We start from the raw sequence: 20,043 nt of genomic DNA on the forward strand, positions 1-20,043 counted from the left end.
CAGCCCTCAGTGTAGGGCTGGTCTTGGTTTTGTTTCCATTTTTGGAGACAGGATCACTGTGTATTCCAGGCTAACCTGGAACACAATATACAGGTCACATTAGCATCAAATGTATGACTGTCTTCCCCTTTCTCAGCCTGAGAGACCAGTCCTCAAGGATGCAACCAGGGTTGCATAAAAGAATGCCTTCAGAGCAGCAGGGCTTTAAGAACCTTTTTTGTCTGAGGGTCATTGGGAATAAGTTTCTATCTATCTGAGGGAAAAAGACTCACATGCATGATCTGAGGGTCATGTTCTTTTTATTTCCATCTCTTATTCTCCAGTTCTAAATCTCTAGTTCCAATTCTCTCTATCTTCTTTGTTCACATAGCTTATATACACATTCAACAACAAACGTTTTCAATAAAAAAGCTTACAAAGAAGCCGGGCGGTGGTGGCGCACGCCTTTAATCCCAGCACTCGGGAGGCAGAGCCAGGCGGATCTCTGTGAGTTCGAGGCCAGCCTGGTCTCCAAAGCGAGTTCCAGGAAAGGCGCAAAGCTACACAGAGAAACGCTGTCTCGAAAAACCAAAAAAAAAAAAAAAAAAAAAAAGCTTACAAAGGCTACATCTGAGGGGAGTGAGTAACCATGGCAATACTCAGCCTCAAGTTTCCTGGTTTACAGGCTGTGACCTGAAGCTGAGGACACAGTGCCCTGGGAGACAAGCTGCTAAGGGATTTGCACAGGGAGTAGGTCTTTATCAGCCAGACTTGGCAAAAGAGGCTGGCATAGTATTTTAAGTTGCTTTGTGTTAATAAGCTTAGTTAGACATAAGCAACTCTGAGCTTGTACATATGTGTAAAGTTTTTCATTTATGGTCTGTTTACAGAAACATTCAGTCTAGTTTGAAATTGCTCTGAGGTTTCAAATCAGCTAAATATATGTAGGTTGTCTTAGATTTGGGAGAAATTGTTGTTTTCTTATGTTAGTCTGAGTTAAAGAAACAAAACTGGCTTTTAAGTCTCTTACAGTCCTCATGGGACAATAGATCTGATTATGAAGCATATCTTAGGATATTTTCTATTTATCAAAATTATACAGCTTAATGAGAAGTCATCTTCCTGACCATCCACAGATATATGTGCCCATAAGATTGAGATGTAATCATGAGGTTACTTATACACATCACATGAGATTACTCATTCCAGTGCAGGTATTGGGAAGATACCATCGTTGTTTCTGCACATGGAAAATCACAGACAGTTTTCAGAGTCTGTGGCCTCATAAGCTTTGCTTGAATGAGGTTCTCCTCCATCAGAGAATTATCCATCTAGTGGGTTGACAACGGTATTATCAATTGCTATCTCCTGTATTTGCATCATGGCCCGCAATAGCTCATGACATATCACCATGCCTGATTTCCCATTGTTCTTCTGATGAGAACAGAAGATACAAGCTGGCCAGGCAGTTTTAGGGCAGGTAACTGGAAAACAAGAAATTTCCTTGACTGGAAGCCAGAAGTAACCAGACTAACTTGACACCAACTCCTAAATGATTACAGGGCCTCGACACTTGAGAAGTTAATGCTACGTAGTTAAGTAGGGACCAGTAGCCTTTGAGGCAATTGAGGATGTCCACCTCCCTTATGGCTGGTTTTGGACACCACTTATACATCACAAAGCTACTTCCTCTCGGCTAAAGGAATGACATCTGAGGTCCATTTCTGGCCCTGGGTAGAGACATGACATTCTCATCTGTTCCAATGATTGCAACATCACTTATTACTGTCCCCGAAGAGTTATTATTACTAATCACCACTTCTCCTTTAAGAGTTAATCTACCTAGGCCTATGCATCACCTGGCTAGGAGACTGCATCTGATTCTCCTGCAGACAAGCTAAGGAGATGGAAAGAATACTCAGGCCCCTGGGGAGAAGGTGTACTTCTCAGAAGCCCTACCCCCTATCAGTAGCTTCCACAGCTTCCACCAGGAAGTCCTGCTGAGTCTGTCCACTGTTCTGAATTCTAAGTAAGGTGTGACTTTCCCTCTGCTTTCTATTTCTTTTCCACAGCATGCTTTTCTTGACACGTGGACCTCTTACTGCTTCTCTGCAGACTCCTCTCTCGGGATCCTGATGACCCACTCTCCATGCAGATGCTTGCCTGACCTTCATTGCTAAACCTGCCTATTTCCTGGGATCCATTCTCCAAAGGCATGGCCTTTTCCTCTCATTCTCTTTCCTCCTGGCAGCTGCCAAGATTTACAGCTTGCCTGCCCTGTTGTTTTTGATGAAGACTAATAAAATGGTTCTCAGACTCTAATAAAATGGTCTGAGTCCTTTAAAATATTTTGTTGTAAGACGAAGAGCCCTAAGGAGAAATTCTCATTTTCTTGGCAACACTTTATGTATGAGTGTATGTGTAAGGGTGAATGTCTGTGAGTGTGGGTGAGCATACGTGAAGTGTGAGTGCATATGTGTGTGGTGTACACATGCCACACAGCTCATGGGGAGGTCAGAGCACTTTTCTAGGTTGGTTCTCTTCCTTCCAACATCCCTCCAGGGTGGGATATGAGGATCCAGTCAAGTTGTCAGGCTCAGAAGACAGGCACTTTTACCCCGAGTCACCTTGCTTCCCACCTCTTCCATTTTGAAAGTTTGGTAATGCTTAATGGCTTAATTCCTGCCCTAATGTAGAACATTTAAGTCATTTCCATTATTTTCTTCATAAATAAAGATGAGTCCAATGTACTGTGTTCTTAATATAAATCCTTCTCACATTTTTATTTTCTCAGAATCAATTCCTGAAATAAGAATTGCTGAGTCAGCTGCATGCATATTTTTAAGGATTCTGATGTGTGTCATGCACTGGCTCTGGCTAATGGTCATCTGAGGTCCTTTACCTTCAGTATGGCCAAGGTCCTGCTCCTTCCTCAGGGGGCTTCCTGCAATGGGACTTCACATATCAGAATTTGTGTCTCTCTGTAATAGGAATGAAAGTCTGCCAACAAACCAAGAACTGAGTTTTCCAAGGGAAAAGACCTGCCAGAAGTCTTGATGACTTCCTAGTCCAACATCCCAGTGGCCATCCAGGGTGGCAGTCAAGAGGCTGTTGTAGGCACAAGTAAGCGACTGACAATTCTTTGACCATGAGGTTGTGAGACTCCTTCACAGGCTTTTGGACAATGGCTATTTGAAGCTCCCAGAGACTCTGCTATCATTCAAACCCCCACACAAATCTAACTCCTTTGCTCCAAACACCCATTCAACCCCAGAAACTTTGAAAACCATAGTTAACAAAATTCTCAAAACAAACAAACAAACAAAAAACAACCCTCAAACATAAAAGACTTCTCCAGGTACCAGAAACTTAGCCAATATTTGTGCTCCCCTTTTTTTATTTGGTACCTAGTAGATTAATTTTGTAAGTTTGGGTTATTAAGAGTAACCCAAGTTACTGGGCTGATTGTCCTGGGTTCTATAAGAAAGCAGGCTGAAGCTGGGTAGTGCTGGCACATGCCTTTCATCCCAGAACTAGGATGAACAGGCAAGTCTCTGTGAGTTGCAGGCCAGCCTGGTCTATAGAGCTAGTTCTAGGACAGCCAGGGCTACCCAAAGAAACCTTTTTATGAGGCTACAGTTACCCTGATACCCAAACCACACAAAGATGCAACCAAGACAGAGAATTACAAACCAATTTCCTTCATGAATTTTGATGTAAAAATACTCAATAAAATACTGGGAAACTGAATCCAAGAACACATCAAAAAAATCATCCACCATGATCAAGTAGGCTTCATCCCTGAGATGCAGGGATGGTTCAACATACGAAAATCTGTCAATGTAATCCATTATATAAATAAACTGAAAGAAAAAAAAACACATCATCTCATTAGATGCTGAAAAAATCTTTGACAAAAGTCCAACAGTCCTTCATATAAATGTCTTGGAGAGATCATAGATACAACAGCATACCTAAACATAATAAAGGCAATATACAGCAAGCTGACAGCCACCATCAAACTAAATGGAGAGAAATTCAAAGAGATTCCACTAAAATCAGGAACAAGACAAGGTTATCCACTCTCTAAATATTTATTCAACATAGTACTCAAAGTTCTAGCTGGAGCAATAAGACAACAATAGGCGATCAAGGGGATACAAATTGGAAAGGAAGAAGTCAAACTTCCACTATTTGCAGATGATATGATAGTATGCATAAGTACCCCTGAAAATTCTACCAGAGAAGTCCTCTAGCTGATAAACACCTTCAGGAATGTGGCAGGATACAAGATTAACTCAAAAAAGTCAGTAGCCCTTCTATATATAAATGATAAATGGGCTGAGAAAGAAATCAGAGAAACATCACCCTTTACAATAGCCACAAGTAACATAAAATATCTTGTGGTAACTCTAATCAAGCAAGTGAAAGACCTATATGACAAGAACAAGAATTTTAAGTCTTTGAAGAAAGAAATTGAAGAAGATAAAAGAAACTGGAAAGACTCCCATGCTCTTGGATAGGTAGGATCAACATAGTAAAAATGGCAATCTTACCAAAAGCAATCTACATATTCAATGCAATCCCCATCAAAATCCCAACACAATTCTCACAGACCTCAAAAAATAATATTCAACTTCATATGGAAAAACAAAAAAAAACCCAGGATAGTCAAAATAATCCTGTACAATAAAGCAACCTTTGGAGGCATCACCACCCCTGACCTCAAGTCTACTATAGAGCTGTAATAAAAACAGCTTGGTACTGGCATAAAAACAGACAAGTGGATCAATGGAATCAAATTTAAGACCCTGACATTAATCCACACACCTATGAACAACTGATTTTTGACAAAGAAGCCAAAATTGCATCACGGAGAAATGAAAGCATCTTTAACGAATGGTGCTGGCATAACTGGATCTCAATATGTAGAAGAATGAAAAATAGATCCATATCTATCACCGTGCACAAAACTTAAGTCCAAGTGGATCAAAGACCTCAACATAAATCCAGTTACACTGATAGAAAAGAAAGTGGGAAGTAGCCTTGAACATGGGCATGAACACCGGAGATCCCTTCCTAAATATAATACCAGTAGCACAGACACTGAGAGCAACAATTAATAAATGGGGCCTCCTGAAACTGAGAAGCTTCTGTAAGGCAAAGGACATAGTAAGGTAAATAAGACAAAATGACAGCCTACAGAATGGAAAAAGATCTTTACCAACCACACATCTGACAGAGGGCTGATCTCCAAAATATATAAAGAACTCAAGAAACTAGACATCAAAATACCAAATAATCCAATTAAAAAAATGGGGTACAGATCTAAACAGAGAATTCTCAACAGAAGACTCTCAAATGACCAAAAGACATATAAGGAATTGCTCAATATCCTTAGCTATCAGGGAAATGCAAGTCAAAATGACTCGGAGATACCATCTTACACCTGTCAGAATGGCTAAGATCAAAAACACTGATCACAGCTTAGGGGAACACTCCTCCACTGCCAGTGGGAGTGCACACTTGTACAGCCACTTTGGAAATCAGTATGGCAGTTTCTCAGAAAATTGAGACTCATTCTACCTCAAGACACAGTAATACCACTCTTGGGCATATACACAAAGATACAGAATCATAACACTAGGACACTTGCTCAACTATGCTCATAGCAGCATTATTCATAATAGCCAGAGCCTGGAAACAACCTAGATGCCCCTCAACCAAAGAATGGATAAAGAAAATGTAGTACATTTACACAATGGAGTACTACTCAATGTTAAAAAACAAAACAAAACAATGACATCATGAAATTTGCAGGCAAATAGATAGAATTAAAAAAAAACTCATCCTGAGTGAGGTAACCCAGACCCAGAAAGACGAACATGGTATGTACTCACTCATAAGTGGATACTAGATGTAAAGCAAAGGATAACCAGGCTACAATTCACAGTCCTAGAGAAACTAGATAACAAAGAGGACCCTAAGAAGAACATGCATGGATCACCCTGGAAGGTGAAATAGATAAGATCTCCTGGGTAAACTGGAGGAGGGCTTATGGGGGATGAGAACATGAAGGAACAGGATGGTGGAGTTGGGGGAGGGACAGAGAAGGAGAGCAAGAAAAGAGATCTCTTGGTAGAAGGAGCCATTATGGGGTTAAGGAGAAACCGGGTGCTAGGGAAATTCCCAGGAATCCACAAGGATGACCTCAGCTAAGACTCCTAGCAATAGTGGAGAGGGTGTCTGAGCTGGCCTTGCCCTGTAATCAGACTGGTGACTATCCTAATTGTTATCATAGAACCTTCATCCAGTAACTGACGGAAGCAGATGCAGAGATCCACAGCCAAGCACTGAGCTGAGCTCCTGGAGTCAAGTCAAAAACAGGGAGGAGGGATTATATGAGCAAGGGGAGGGGTCAAGATCATGATGGGGAAACCCACAGAGACAGCTGCCCTGCACTCATGGGAGCTCACTGATTCTGGACTGACAGCTGGGGAACCTGCATGGGACCCAACTAGGCCCTCTGAACGTGGGTGATAGTTGTGTGGCTTCGGCAGTTTGTGGGGTCCCTGACAGTGGGACCAGAATTTATCCCTAGTGCATGAACTGGCTTTTTGGAGCCCATTCCCTATGAGGGATGCCTTGTTCAGCCTCGATGTGTGTGTTGGGGGGGTTGGTCCTGCATCAAATTGATATACCAGACTTTGTTGGCTTCCCATGGGAGGCCTTACCCTCTCTGAGGAGTGGATGGGGGTGGGGTTAGGAGGATCTGGGGATGGATCTGGAGGAGGGGAAGAAGAGGAAACTGTGGTTGGTATGTAAAATTTTTTAAAAATTATTTTTTATTTTTTATTAAGAGATTGTCTATTCATTTTACATACCAACCACAGATTCCCCTGTTCTCCCTCCTCCAGCGCCCCAGCATTCCCTCCCAACCCACCCCCCTTTCTCTCCTCTTCCAAGGCAAGGTCTCCATGGGGAGTCAGCAGAGCCTGGTACATTCAGTTGAGGCAGGTCCAAGCCCCTCCTCCCTGCACCAAGGCTCACCATAGACACTAGGTTTTGAAAAGCAGGCTCATGCACTAGGAACAGGTCCTGATCCCACTGCCTGGGGGCCCCTAAACAGTTCAAGTTAAACAACTGTCTCACTTTTCCAGAGGGTCTAGTCCAGTACCATGGGGGCTCCTCAGCTATTGGTCCACAGTTCATGTGTTTCCACTAGTTTGACTAGTTGTCTCTGTACTGTTAGACCCCAAATCTAGGGTCTCAAGTGGGCACCCCAAGAACCCAGACTCTAGTCCAGTTGATGCAACAGCACGAGTTTTTATTGAAGGGACTGTACAGACGGGCTACTCTTGTCCTGAGAGCAAGAGTCGCATCTTACTGTAGCTACATGGGGGCTTTTAAAGGAAAAACCCACAAAAGCCATAAGATTACAATTCCCATGCAATTTCGTTTCGCAAGATCATGGTCTGATCACAGAGTGGGTACAGTCACATCCACATGTACATTCTTCCTGAAACTTCAAGGGGGGTATCAGGGCGGGAGTGGAGTTTACACAAAAGTCACAGTGGTCCTTCCTGGAACACTTGCAACTATCCCAGTCACAGTTGAGCACATCTCTTAACAGAAATCTCTTTACATTGTTACATTGCAGGGGAGATTGAGTAATGGCTGAGTCAGGTTGCCCTTGGAACTAGTTTTCTTTTTAGTTCCTTATTCTCCTGGGGTTTGGGGGGTGTAAGCCTGAAGGGTTAGGGTCTTTCAGTACTTTTTCCAATCATGGTCTCAATTTGTCTTGCTCATAGAATCCCTCCTCTCTCTCATCGATTGGACTCCTGGAGCTCTGCCTGGGACCTGGCCATAGATTTCTGCATCTGCTTCCTTCAGTCACTGGATGAGGGTTCTATGATGACAGTTAGGGTATTCAGCCATCTGATCACCAGAGTAGGTCAGCTCAGGCACCATCTCAACTATTGCCAGTAGTCTATGGTGGAGTCATCCTTGTGGATTCCTGGGAACCTCCCTAGCACTCTGCTTCTCCCTATTCCCATGGTGTCTTCATTTATCATGGTATCTCTTCCCTTGCTCTCCCATTCTGTTCCCATTCCAGCTCAAACCTCCCACTCCTCTAAGCTCTCATCCCCCGTCCCTTGCCCTCCATTACCCACTCTTACCCCCAGTTTGCTCATGTAGATCTCATCCATTTCTCCATCACTGAGCTATCCATGTGCCCTTCCTAGGGTCCTCCTTACTAGCTAGCTTCCCTGGAGCTGTGGGTTGCAGTCTGGTTATCCTTTGCTTTACATCTAGTATCCACTTATGAGTGAGTACATACCATGTTTGTCATTCTGAGTCTGGGCTATCTCACTTAGGATAATATTTTCTAGTTCCATCCATTTGCCTGCAAACCTCACGATGTCATTGTTTTTCTCTGCTGAGTAGTATTCCATTGTATATATGTACCACATTTCTTTATCCATTCTTCAGTTGAGGGGCATCTAGGTTGTTTCCAGGTTCTGGCTCTTACAAATAAAGCTACTATGAACATAGTTGAACATGTGTCCTTGTGGTATGATTGAGCATTCTTTGGGTATATGCCCAAGAGTGGTATAGCTGGGTCTTGAGGAAGATTGATTTCCAATTTTCTGAGAAACCACCATACTGATTTCCATCTCATTAGATGCTGAAAAAGCCTTTGACAAAAATTTTTAATAAAATAAAAAAAGGAAAATATTATACCAAGTGAGTTGATCCAGACCCAGAAAGATGAATGCTGCATGTTCTCTCTTTTTTGTGGTTCCTAGTTCTGGATCTTTAGATGTGAGTACAGACCCCGGATAACTGTGAAAACCAGGAAAGAAGAAAGAGCCATGGTACAAGGGGAGGGGAGGGATCTCGAGAGATCTCTAGTAGGACACGTGCTATGAAGAAGGAAAAGGGGGAATGGAAGGGACTTTAACAGGGAAGAGAGAGGAGAATGCAGAGGGGATGGGAGGGAGGAGGGGAAATAACACTAAGGATGTCTGGAAAGGAAATAAGAAACATTCTTTTTTTTTTTTTTTTTTGAGCTGAGGATTGAACCCAGGGCCTTGCGCTGGAACATTCTTTTATGTTTTTAAAATGCATATATATGCAAGTGTATAATTTACATATATGTATATATACATATTTAATTAATTTAAATTAATTTACATATACATGTGTGTGATAAAGAAGAGGTCATGAATTTGAGAGGCAGTTAGGTAGGATGAAAGAGGGCAGGGTAGAAATGATGTTAATACAGCCCTTAGATATGAAGTTATCAAAAAATTTTAAATAAGACAAAACTAGGATCCCCTTTGTATAAGCATATGACTAATCCACACATTGCAATACTCTCAAAAGAATATCAAATCCACCTTTGGGTAGAGTCAGACGTGGATCCTCCATGAGATGTTTCATCTATCCCATTCATTTGGAATTTGCCTACCTCCCTACATTTTGGCAAAAGCTGTAGCAAACCGGAGGTTTTCATTTATTTTTGTTTTGTTTGCTCTATAGCCATGTTAGCCTCAGAGTGGACATCATCCTGCCTCAGCCTATTGAGTGCTCAGATTAGAAGCGTGTGCAACAATACCTGGCCAAGTTAAATCTTTTAAGACCAGACACACTCACTCATCAGACAATATCTAGAAGGAGTACCCTAGTGTGGTGAGTGATACCACGTTTGACTATTCTTAATAAGATGAAAAGAAATCCATGTCACTGGCATATGAAATGACCTGCAATGGTCCCTCTGGAGACCTGTTAATCCTCAGGCTACTCTACTCTGTGACTAGTTATTTTTACAGTTGTCTCTGGATAGTCCCCCACTACGGTCTCCTTAATGATCATGAGACAAAGGTCATGTTCTTATCTATGGACACAATCGCCCCACTCTAGCATCCTGCTCCCTCCCTGTACAGAAGAAGGAACTGGCCATGACTTGGCAGCCTAAGGCTTTGCTTAGTTGCTTTCATTTTCACTAGAACAGCCTGTAGTGACTTTTCTGAAAAAGCAGATCACAGAAAACAAGGTTTATTCTGGCTTACAGTTTGAAGATATATTTCCACCGGGGCACAGGAGACCTGGTGTCAGGAGCAGGAAGTCAGCCCGTCACAGTGCATCAGCAGCAAGGACACAGAGAAAATGACAGGAAGTGGCACCAGGCTATAAAGTCTCAAGCCTGTCCCCAGTGACCCACTTCCTCCCCAGGCTCCACCTCTTAAAGATTCCAACATCTTACCAATGGCACCCCAGCTGCAAACCAAATGTTCAGACACATGAGCTGCTTGTAGGAGACCTTTCACATTCAGAGCACAGCATAAGCCAGGATACAGTGTCCTCTATTAACATCTGCATGTGAGCATCTCCCTCCCACACTCTCCTCCACTAACATCTGTATGTGAATATCTGCCTCCATACTCTCCTCCACTAACATCTGCATGTGAGCACCTCCCTCCCACACTCTCCTCCACTAACATCTGTATGTGAATACCTCCCTCCCACACTCTCCTCCACTAACATCTGTATGTGAATACCTCCCTCCCACACTCTCCTCCACTAACATCTGTATGTGAATACCTGCCTCCATACTCTCCTCCACTAACATCTGTGTGTGAATACCTCCCTCCCACACTCTCCTCCACTAACATCTGTGTGTGAATACCTCCCTCCCACACTCTCCTCCACTAACATCTGTATGTGAATACCTGCCTCCCACACTCTCCTCCACTAACATCTGTATGTGAATACCTCCTTCCCACACTCTCCTCCACTAACATCTGTATGTGAGGACCTCCCTTCCACACTCTGCTTCACTAACATCTGTATGTGAATATCTGCTTCCCACACTGTCTCCACTAACATCTGTATATGAATACCTCCATCCCACACTCTCCTCCACTAACATCTGTATATGAATACCTCCCTCCCACACTCTCCTCCACTAACACCTGTATGTGAATACCTGCCTCCCACACTCTCCTCCACTAACATCTGTGTGTGAATACCTGCCTCCCACACTCTCCTCCTTGTCATCTTCTTTCTCTTTAATTTTCTAAAATGATTTTACTCATCATGTGTCTGTGCACATGGACCATTTTTGATCTATCCTAGGAAGCCACCAGGATCCAATGGGATCTTCACCTTAATGATTTTATTCTTATCACCTTACATAGATCCCACCTCAAAACACAACGAAGTTCTCACTCCTTGATTTTTCCAAAGGATATTCCATTGCAACACAGGACCCTTTACAGAACACTCAAACCATAGTGGGATGGCTAATCTTGGTTGTTAAGTTAACCTCATCTGGAATCAAATAAAATGCAAGTTCTAGGTATTCCTGTGAAGGAATTACTTGATCAGGTTATTTTTTTTTTTTTTTCCGAGACAGGGTTTCTCTGTGTAGCTTTGCGCCTTTCCTGGAGCTCACTTGGTAGCCCAGGCTGGCCTCGAACTCACAGAGATCCGCCTGGCTCTGCCTCCCGAGTGCTGGGATTAAAGGCGATGATCAGGTTATTTGAAGCAGGAAAACGCATCCTAAAGGTGGCGAGTACTCTCTGATGGCAGCCCAGATAAAAGAACCTGGAAATAGGAAACTCCTTTTTGCTTGTCCTCACTCTCTGGCAGGTTCATCTATCCTGTGGCCTCTGTGGCTTTCCTTCACTGGTAGTAGAACCAACTTTTTCATGATTCAAATGTAGACTAAAGACCAGCAGCTCTCCAGGAATCCTCCAGGACTTCAGTGCCAGACTGTCAGCATTACTGAGACAGCCAACATTCTACACTGAAAAACCACCAGATTCCTGATCACACAGTGTAAGCCAGCCATTTTTGGACTGTCCAGACTACACCCTGTAAGCCAATCTCATAAATCCAGTGTATTTGGATGTATGGATATATCCATATCTATCTGTCTATCTATCTATCTACCTATATTTATATATTCTGTCAGTTCCAATCCTTTAGAGAACCCTGCTTAAGATGTGAAAACTTCCCAGGAAAAGGAAATGACAGCCACAAAGGCCCTCAAGCAAGACTATGTATGGATATTTTTCTTTCAGGATATCAATCAATCTCAAACTGACTAGAACCTTCCTCCTTACTAGATAGCTTTTATAGTGCCAGAAGATGCTATGCAGGCTGCAGGGAGTTGGGGGTGGGGAGGATGTCAATGATCTGACCCAGCGCTTGTCCCTGCATGTTGCATCACTATTCCACTAGATAAGATGCCCTCCCTGGTATAATTGTGGTGTGACTGTTATGGGGTAACAAACCTCATTCTGACTGGATTTGAAGCCACTCTGCTTAAGGAAATTTCCTGCCTGGTTTTGTAATTCTCATCCAAAGCTCACGCCTAGAGAGGTCATAGACCCTAGGGTAGATACCACTATTGTTCTTTTGTCGACTGGTCATGTTGTTGAAGGTCTTCTAAATATTACGTTTATACTTATAGACCTGGCCTACTCTCAAGCTTAGTCAGAAAAGCTTCTTTTTGTCACCAGTAGCAGTCGATGTTGAGATGCATAACTCATCAAAACACTGAGAGTAAGTCTATTAGTCAGGGTTCTCTAAGGAACAGAGCTAATAGAATACATATGTATACACACACATATGAATTTAGTGGCTTTGATCCAGTCTAGCCAATTCAACAATGACTATTCAGTCCACAAGGCTGGATGTCTCAGCTGGTCTTCAGCCTGTACTGGAATCTCAAAAGAAGTAAGTTCTAACTAGTGAAGGAATGCCTCAGCAACAGGATAGATGGATTTTCCAGTGAACAAGAGGGGAAGCAGGAAAAAAAATCAAAGGCATCCATCTTTCATACCTTTTATGTAGGCTGACACTAGAAGGTATGGCCCAGAATCAGGGTGGCTCTTCCCATCTCCAATAATCCAATCAAAAAAATCCTTCACAGATGTGTGTAGTTGGGTTTTTGTTTGTTTGTTTGTTTAATTTTTTTCTCTGCTGGCCCAGAGAGGCAGAGAAAGCACCCAGCTGACCTTCCCCCGATAAGAGTTTTCTCCTGTGCTGTCTCAAACAAAACTCCTCACACTGAATGTGCCTCCCTTCTACTTCCTGTGTGTCTCTATCCATCCTCCTGACTCCCTCTTACTCGTTATCATTTTTCCTATGTTCACCTCCTATAAAGTGGTTGCTTGCTCCACCTCTTGACCTATGGTTGACTTTATTGTCAGGGCCTGCCGACAGTCAGCTGGGTAGCTGGGTAGAGGTGTGCGGATTGAAGAGACAATGAAGAAGACAGAAGCGTCCAGAGGTCTGCCGGTCAACGCCGGACAGCCCTGAGTTTATTTCACAGCCAGCTTGTATACAGTTTTGCAGGACAGAGGTAGAACAATGCACAGCACAGGCATTCAGCCACTATCTATCCTGCCTTGTGTCAAGGAGCAGGCAGTTTCATTTTCTATCTCAAGGTACCTGTGGCTGGCATCAGCAGCCTACATCTAGCTAGATAGTGTGTTCTTTCTTGTGGGCTCATCAGGACTTTCTCACAGCCCTTCAAGGAGACTCTGCGGGCTAATCAGGACTTTCTCACAGCCTTGGAGCAAACAAGCCTGAACTCTATTGACTCAGAATAGACTTCAGATTCAAACTGGAAAACTGAGTCAGTTGTGGGCTCCCACACTTTATTTAATCCTATTTACAGCATTCAAGCACAAAACTCTTGGATTAAAGGTATGAGCTAGGGCTGAACCACACCATACCTTGAAACAGGTTTTTCTAAATAAATAATGCAATCTTGGGGTTCAGAGTGTGATCAAATATCCCACAACAGTATGTATATTTGAAGTATACCAGGCAGGTGCATAGTGATGTTTCAATATACATTTTGATAAGATAAATCATTATCAAGTTAATTCATTGTCTTAGTCAATATTTGTTTGCTGTGAAAAGACACCATGATGTTTGGCAACATTATAAAGGAAGACATTTAACTGGAACTGGCTTACAGTTTTAGAGATTTAGTCCATTTTCACAATGGCAGGAAAAATGGCTGCCTGCCAGAGATGTAGCTAAGAGTTCTACAGCCAGATCAGCAGGCAGAATAATGAAAGAGAGACTAGGCCTGGCTTGAACATTTGAAACCCCCTAATGACACATTTCCTCCAACAAAGCCACACCTCCTAATAGTGTCACTCCCTGATGACCAAGCATTCAAATATATGAGCCTATGAGGATCATTCCTATTCAAACTACCACATGAATACATCTAGACGTGCTTACTAGATAGAATCATATATACCAAGTACCGTGGATTCCTAAGAAAACCATGAGACCACTACATCACATGCAAAGCTCTCAAAAGCCTCTGGAACAAAAGCAGTTTTCTCTAAGCCCACTTTCTTCCTCACATTGGCAATGGATGGGAGATGGTGTGAGCAAGCATGGCCACACCAAGGCTGGTGACTCTACAGAAGCCCTAGAAAGACTAAAGAGCATCTCTGGAAAGAGTCGTCTGCATCCTGTGCTAAAATCGACCCATGCTTCATCATGGGTGGAACGCAGTCATCCTTAAACTGGCCATTTCTTACCTTCATCAAATACTCCTTCATATTATGGCTTCTACATAGATCAGTGCTCCCTTCCCTGCTCGTTCCTGTTGACCTTGGCAATGGAGGGTTCTAGGAATGAACTTGAGTGAAGATCTAGTCTTCAGACAGAAGGACCATATGAGGATAGCTCATCATAGCTCCTAAGTTCAATGATGGGCATGCAGGCTTTAATAAATCATCGGGCTTGGGCTGGAGAGGTGATTCAGGGATTAGGAGCACTTGTTGCTTTTGTAAGACAAAGGTACGGTTCCCAGAACCCAAATGGAGACCCTCAACCATGTATAACTCCAGACCCTGGGGGATTCAATACACTTTTTGGTCCTCTGCAGACACCAGACACCCATGTGATGCACAGACATAAATGCAGGCAAAAATACCCATTCATATAAAATAAAAATAATGGAAAAATTATCAGCCTTCCATAGTTAATGAGCAGTCTTGTACATGGAATCATTAGTAAAATGGTTTGGTATTGGTTCTGGTTTGGAGGAATGGTCTTACTATATAACCCACGCTTCTATCTCCTGCCTCAGTGTCCTAAATTCCGGCATTATGCCACACTCAGCTGGAGTGAGATGCATTGGAAAATTGGGTTTCTAGAACCACTGGTAGCCTTTGGCTGCATCCTTTACTTCTGAATGACAGGAGAGAAAGGCACTATGCATTTCCATAAGACAGTCAAGCGTTCGGACTGAGGGTGTCTCTCCTTCACAGCATTAATCACTTTCATGTCCTCTTCATCCAGGAGCCAACTGAGCATCTCAAGCCTGGTGAGGCTGGGCAGTCGGGACACACACTGACTCAGAGCCTTGACCGTGGTGGCCTGAACTTGGATGGAATCTGGGATTCGCCTGCAGATGTTGAGCACTTGTAAGCTTGGCAGGTTGTCCAGGGCTTGAAAGAAATGTCTGTACCCTTCCTCTGTAATCTTGTGATTCATTGAAAGATCTAAGGTTTCAAGTTTCTGGAAACCTCCGCTGGTTGCTCCCTTGGCTGGAAAACAAAAACATTTATGAAAAGAATATCCTGAGGACTTCAGTGATGGTGACAAGTTATTGGTACCACTCCCACACCCACCATGATGAAAGTGGGAAATGCTCAACATGACGTTTTAAGAGACCATTCTTTGAAAGCTCTAAACTGCTGCTTGGTTGATAGGAAACCACCTGGCCAAAGCACAAGCAGTTTGGAGGAAGCAGAGGTCAGGAAGTTGAGTTCACAGAGCTTTGGCTGCCATGGCAAAGTGGACTTCTCTTCTGGTCTCACAGAAGGACATATGTGAAGGGAAGTTACAGTAGAAGGAACTGAGAAATTGTGGCAACAGCGTCTCCATTTTTGCAGAGTACAGAATCCTAACAGCTTGTCCTCTCACTGGCTACCACAGTGTCTTCCACCTAAAGCCCAGAAGGGACTCCCTGGTTACTGAGAGCAGGTGCTCTGAGGGAAATGGAGCCAAAACATGGTGAGTGCTCAATGGCCATGGACCCATGACTTTGGAAGTGAAGATCTAATCCAGCTTCAGGTTTGTTTTTAACTGTTACCCACTTTTCCCTAATCAGGGAAGCACTAGGGCTGATTTCACCCAGAACCATGTCGTAGCTTGAGTTTAAGACAGAGGACTTAAGAAAGTGTTTCCACTGTGTCCTTAAGGGATCATCTGTGATAGTCAGGGGTATTCCTCAGTCCCTGAATGGAGACTCCTCTGGAAGGACTAGAGGAACGCTCAGTCCTCCCCCTTCCATGGCCTATCGTCCCCTGGTTTCCTTTACTCTGTATATCACACTGTACACTCATCTGCTTCTGTGGTGTGTGCAAGTGCTGTCTTCTAACTGTGAATTAGACGCTGGCCAGGAGTAACCTGTCAGCTGTTCATGGACTAATGGATGCTGTTGCCATGGTGAGATGGCTAAGCTGGTAAAGGCATCTTCTGGGCAAACCTGATGTCCTGAGTTTAATCCGTGGAACCCACATTGCAGAAGAGAACCAACAAAATTGAGCTCTGATCTCTATATACTTGCCACAGCACAGTCTCTCTCTCTGTCTTTCTCTCTCTCTCCCCCTCGGTCTGTCTCAATAAATAAATGGAAAAACAAATAAATAAATGTTTTTAAAAGTCTTAGTAAGGTAGGCAATTTTTAAAAAATTCATTTCAAGGCCAGGATGTGGTAACCCATGCCTTTAATCTCGGCACTCTGGAGGAAGAGGCAGGCAAATCTCTGTGAGTTCAAGGCAATCCTGGTCTACAGAGCAAGTTCCAGGATAGCCAGGTTTCTACAAAGATATCCTGTCTGAAAAAATAAAAACAAGGCTATTGACCTTCCCAGTCAGAACAGGATGAAGCTGTCTGCAGAAGGACACGAGATGAAACAGTGTGGTGGTGGAAATGAGGAACAGTTTGGAAGACTTTTTTTTTTTAATTTTTTAGTTTTTTTCCTTTTATGTGTATAATGGTTTTGACTGCATGTATGTATGTATACCACATGTGTGCCTTCTTTTTTTTAAATGTTTGTTTGTTTATTTATTTATTATGTACACACTCGCCAGAAGAGGGCACCAGATCTCATTACAGATGGTTGTGAGCCACCATGTGGTTGCTGGGAATTGAACTCAGGTCCATCAGGAAGAGCAGGCCGTGCTCTTAACCTCTGAGCCATCTCTCCAGCCCCTGGTTTGGAAGACTTTATCATACTAGATATTCGAAGCAGACAGCTCCAATGAAGCCACTGCTTCCACACAAGGAGAAACCCGTTCCCTGAGGGGAACTCACCGATTTCCATCACACTGTCGTCATCCAAGGTCTCCTTAAAGGCAAGAACTCGGAGACACCGAAGCTGCAGACACTGCCGGACAATCAGTTTGGCCACGTGGTGAATCCCGTCCCCACTGGGAAGGAGCAGTTCCTCCAGGTTCCTGAGAGAACCCAGAGCCTGGGCTGTGGGAGACACCACAAAGCCATCCTCAGTAGTAGTCCCGGCATGAGCGAGCAGCTGATGACCTAGACCTTCTGCAGTCTAGGAGGCCCCACCTAGCAGGGGCCCTCCTCATCACTGTCCTCTCCAAGGAAAGGAGAAGGGGTCAGCACACAGCTGTTCCCTGCTGCTCTCTGCAGCTGGCTCCTCCATCCTCCCCCACCTGACTCTTCACACAGGTCCAGGCTGTCTGTCCATTTCTGCTCTCTCTTCTAAAGCAGGGCCTCCACTGCAGGTCACTCTCCTAACTGCAGAGAGACTTTGGCCCCCTCCCTCGCCATCCCACCTCCTCTAATCCCTCTGAGGAATCCATCTGGCTGTCCCATTCTGCCCTTTCAATGCATGTAAATTCTTTGTTCCACAGTGCGGAGACTTAGCACTCATTATACTCCGTGTCTTTTTGGCACAACTACCATGTGATATATGCCAGTCACCATCTTGGTGCCTGATTCTGTCCCTGATATTTTAACACACTGAATTTCCCATCTAATCTCCCCATAAACAAAACTCACATGCATGCGTCCACACACACCCTGTTCCTGTGTCTATATGAAGAGAAGAGAAAGCAAGGGTAAACTCAGGCTCTCTGTATGCATGGTAAGTTTGGGAAACATTGTGAAGACACAGCTCTGGACCCCATATCTGCATTCTCTCTTTCCTTTATTTAACTTGTTAGAGTGTTTCCCATGAAAGCCCATTATTTTCACAATCAATTCTTAAGTCAAAGTACCTAAACTCTTCTTATACTTATCATTTTGTTGATTCTGAGTCATAGTTTCTTGACCTTAAATAGAAGTTTTAGTATGTATTCCAGAAACCATGAAACAGAAAGGACTTGGCATATTTGGAGTGTGTGCCAGACAACGACATAACACAGTACTATCATGATCAAATTCTCTCCTAAGAGGTCAGTGAGTCTGAGAACGTTGCATTTAATGAGATCAAGTGTCAGGATGTGTGTGACCAACAATGTTGGCATCTGGGGGTGATAAGGAGCATCACTGTGGTGTCCTCTTAAGGACCAGTGTAACTGGTACAGCTGACCCTCTGTATCGGCACATTCTACCCACCACAGGTTCATTTTTTATTATATTTAATTAATTGTGTGTATGTGTGCGTGTGCATGTGCGTGCGTGTGTGCGTGTGTGTGTGCGCGTGCGTGCGTGTGCGTGTGCGTGTGTGTGTGTGTGTGTGTGTGTGTGTGTGTGTGTGTGTGTGTGTATTACAGAATATGTGTGGAGGTCAGAAGACAACATGCCTAAGTCAGTTCTCTCCTTCCACTATGTCCTGGGGAGGAAGGGCATCAAGCTTTTGTAATGCTCTCAGCCCTTTTGCCAGACCTGAAATAATTTTAAAATTATATTCATGCCGAACATACATTTCCCCCATGTCATATTCCTTGAACAACACAATACTGTTTATGTAGCACATGTTATATTAGGCATTGTAGGCAATCCAGAGATAGCTTGACGTACATGGACAACAGGGTCACATTTTATATCATAGATTTAAGCATCTTCTAATGTTGGCATCATCAGCAGTCCCAGAACCAATCACTATGGGTGTTGTTCCTGGCCGTTTTATGTCAAATTGACACAAGCCAGAGTCATTTTGGAAGAGGGACACTCAATTGAGAAAATGCCTCCACCAAATTGTCTTGTGGGCCTGCCTGAAGTGCATTTTCTTGATTGACAACTGACGTGGGAGGGCCCAGCTTACTGTGGGTGGTTCCACCCCTGAACAGGTGACCATGGGTGCTATAAGAAAGCAGGTTGAGCCAGCCACGAGGAAAAAGCCAGTAAGCAGCAGACCTCTGCTTCAGTTCCTGCCTTCAGGTTTCTGCCCTGATTTCCCTCAGCGATGGAGTACAACCTGAGAGTTGAGAGCTGAAATAAACTCTGTCCTCCCCAAGCTGCTTTTGGTCATGGTGTTTTATCACGGCAACAGAAACCCTACCCAATAGTCAAGGGACAACCATTCACAGCTTGCTCTGTTCTGGGTTCACTGGAGAAGATGGAGTGGGGGAAGGGGAGAAGAGGAGGAGGTGGGGGGAGGGGGCAGGGGAGATAAAGAATAAAGAAACACTGTTTTATAAACCTACCAAAATTTTCTGATGTTTCCTTATCTGGAAATTGTTGGCGTTTAAGATTCAGTATCTTCAGGGAAACAAAATTTGGCAAAATAGTGACTAGGAAAAGGAAAATAAAATTTAGTTAGTTCAGATACATTTCCTGTGACACAGAGGAATACCATTGAAGTAAGAGTGTTTCAAAAGTGATGAAAAGTGATATAATATTCAGATTGAATTACTATGACTAAGCAGAGGAAACAATTCTGAAAATGAAATGGTTACATTGTAGACACAGATGCACTTCATTGCTGTGAAAGACTCACTGAAGTCAGGTGCTGTCACAGTTTCTGTGACACCAGCAGCCTTTTAATTCTAGAGTACTTAATGACTTTGTGCACAGGAGCATCTAAAATCAATGTTG

At 43.5% G+C, this 20,043-nt stretch overlaps 2 protein-coding genes across 5 annotated transcripts in view; both read right to left on the bottom strand.

Annotated features, from left to right (window-relative positions):
- LOC102904309 (baculoviral IAP repeat-containing protein 1b-like) overlaps positions 1-17,486 on the bottom strand; it is a 55,855-nt gene extending 38,369 nt beyond the window's left edge. Inside the window, exon 1 of one of the 3 annotated variants that reach the window (XM_076552131.1) lies at positions 17,350-17,486. The gene's annotated coding sequence lies outside the window, so the exon portion shown is untranslated. Of the gene's footprint in view, positions 1-10,055; positions 10,168-17,349 lie in introns of those variants that run through there. The other 2 variants (XM_076552129.1, XM_076552130.1) reach the window with 2 other exon arrangements.
- LOC102903994 (baculoviral IAP repeat-containing protein 1e-like) overlaps positions 13,284-20,043 on the bottom strand; it is a 30,647-nt gene continuing 23,887 nt past the window's right edge. For both annotated transcript variants that reach the window (XM_042261702.2, XM_076552132.1), the window contains exons 13-15: positions 19,653-19,739; positions 17,350-17,514; positions 13,284-15,575 (exon numbers count right to left, since the gene is read on the bottom strand). In XM_042261702.2, the coding sequence (XP_042117636.2) occupies positions 15,211-15,575; positions 17,350-17,514; positions 19,653-19,739 (617 nt within the window). In that variant the 3' untranslated portion in view covers positions 13,284-15,210. The remainder of the gene's footprint in view (positions 15,576-17,349; positions 17,515-19,652; positions 19,740-20,043) is intronic.

This window comes from Peromyscus maniculatus, chromosome 15, assembly GCF_049852395.1.
Source record: "Peromyscus maniculatus bairdii isolate BWxNUB_F1_BW_parent chromosome 15, HU_Pman_BW_mat_3.1, whole genome shotgun sequence".
Taxonomy (NCBI): Eukaryota; Metazoa; Chordata; class Mammalia; order Rodentia; family Cricetidae; genus Peromyscus; species Peromyscus maniculatus.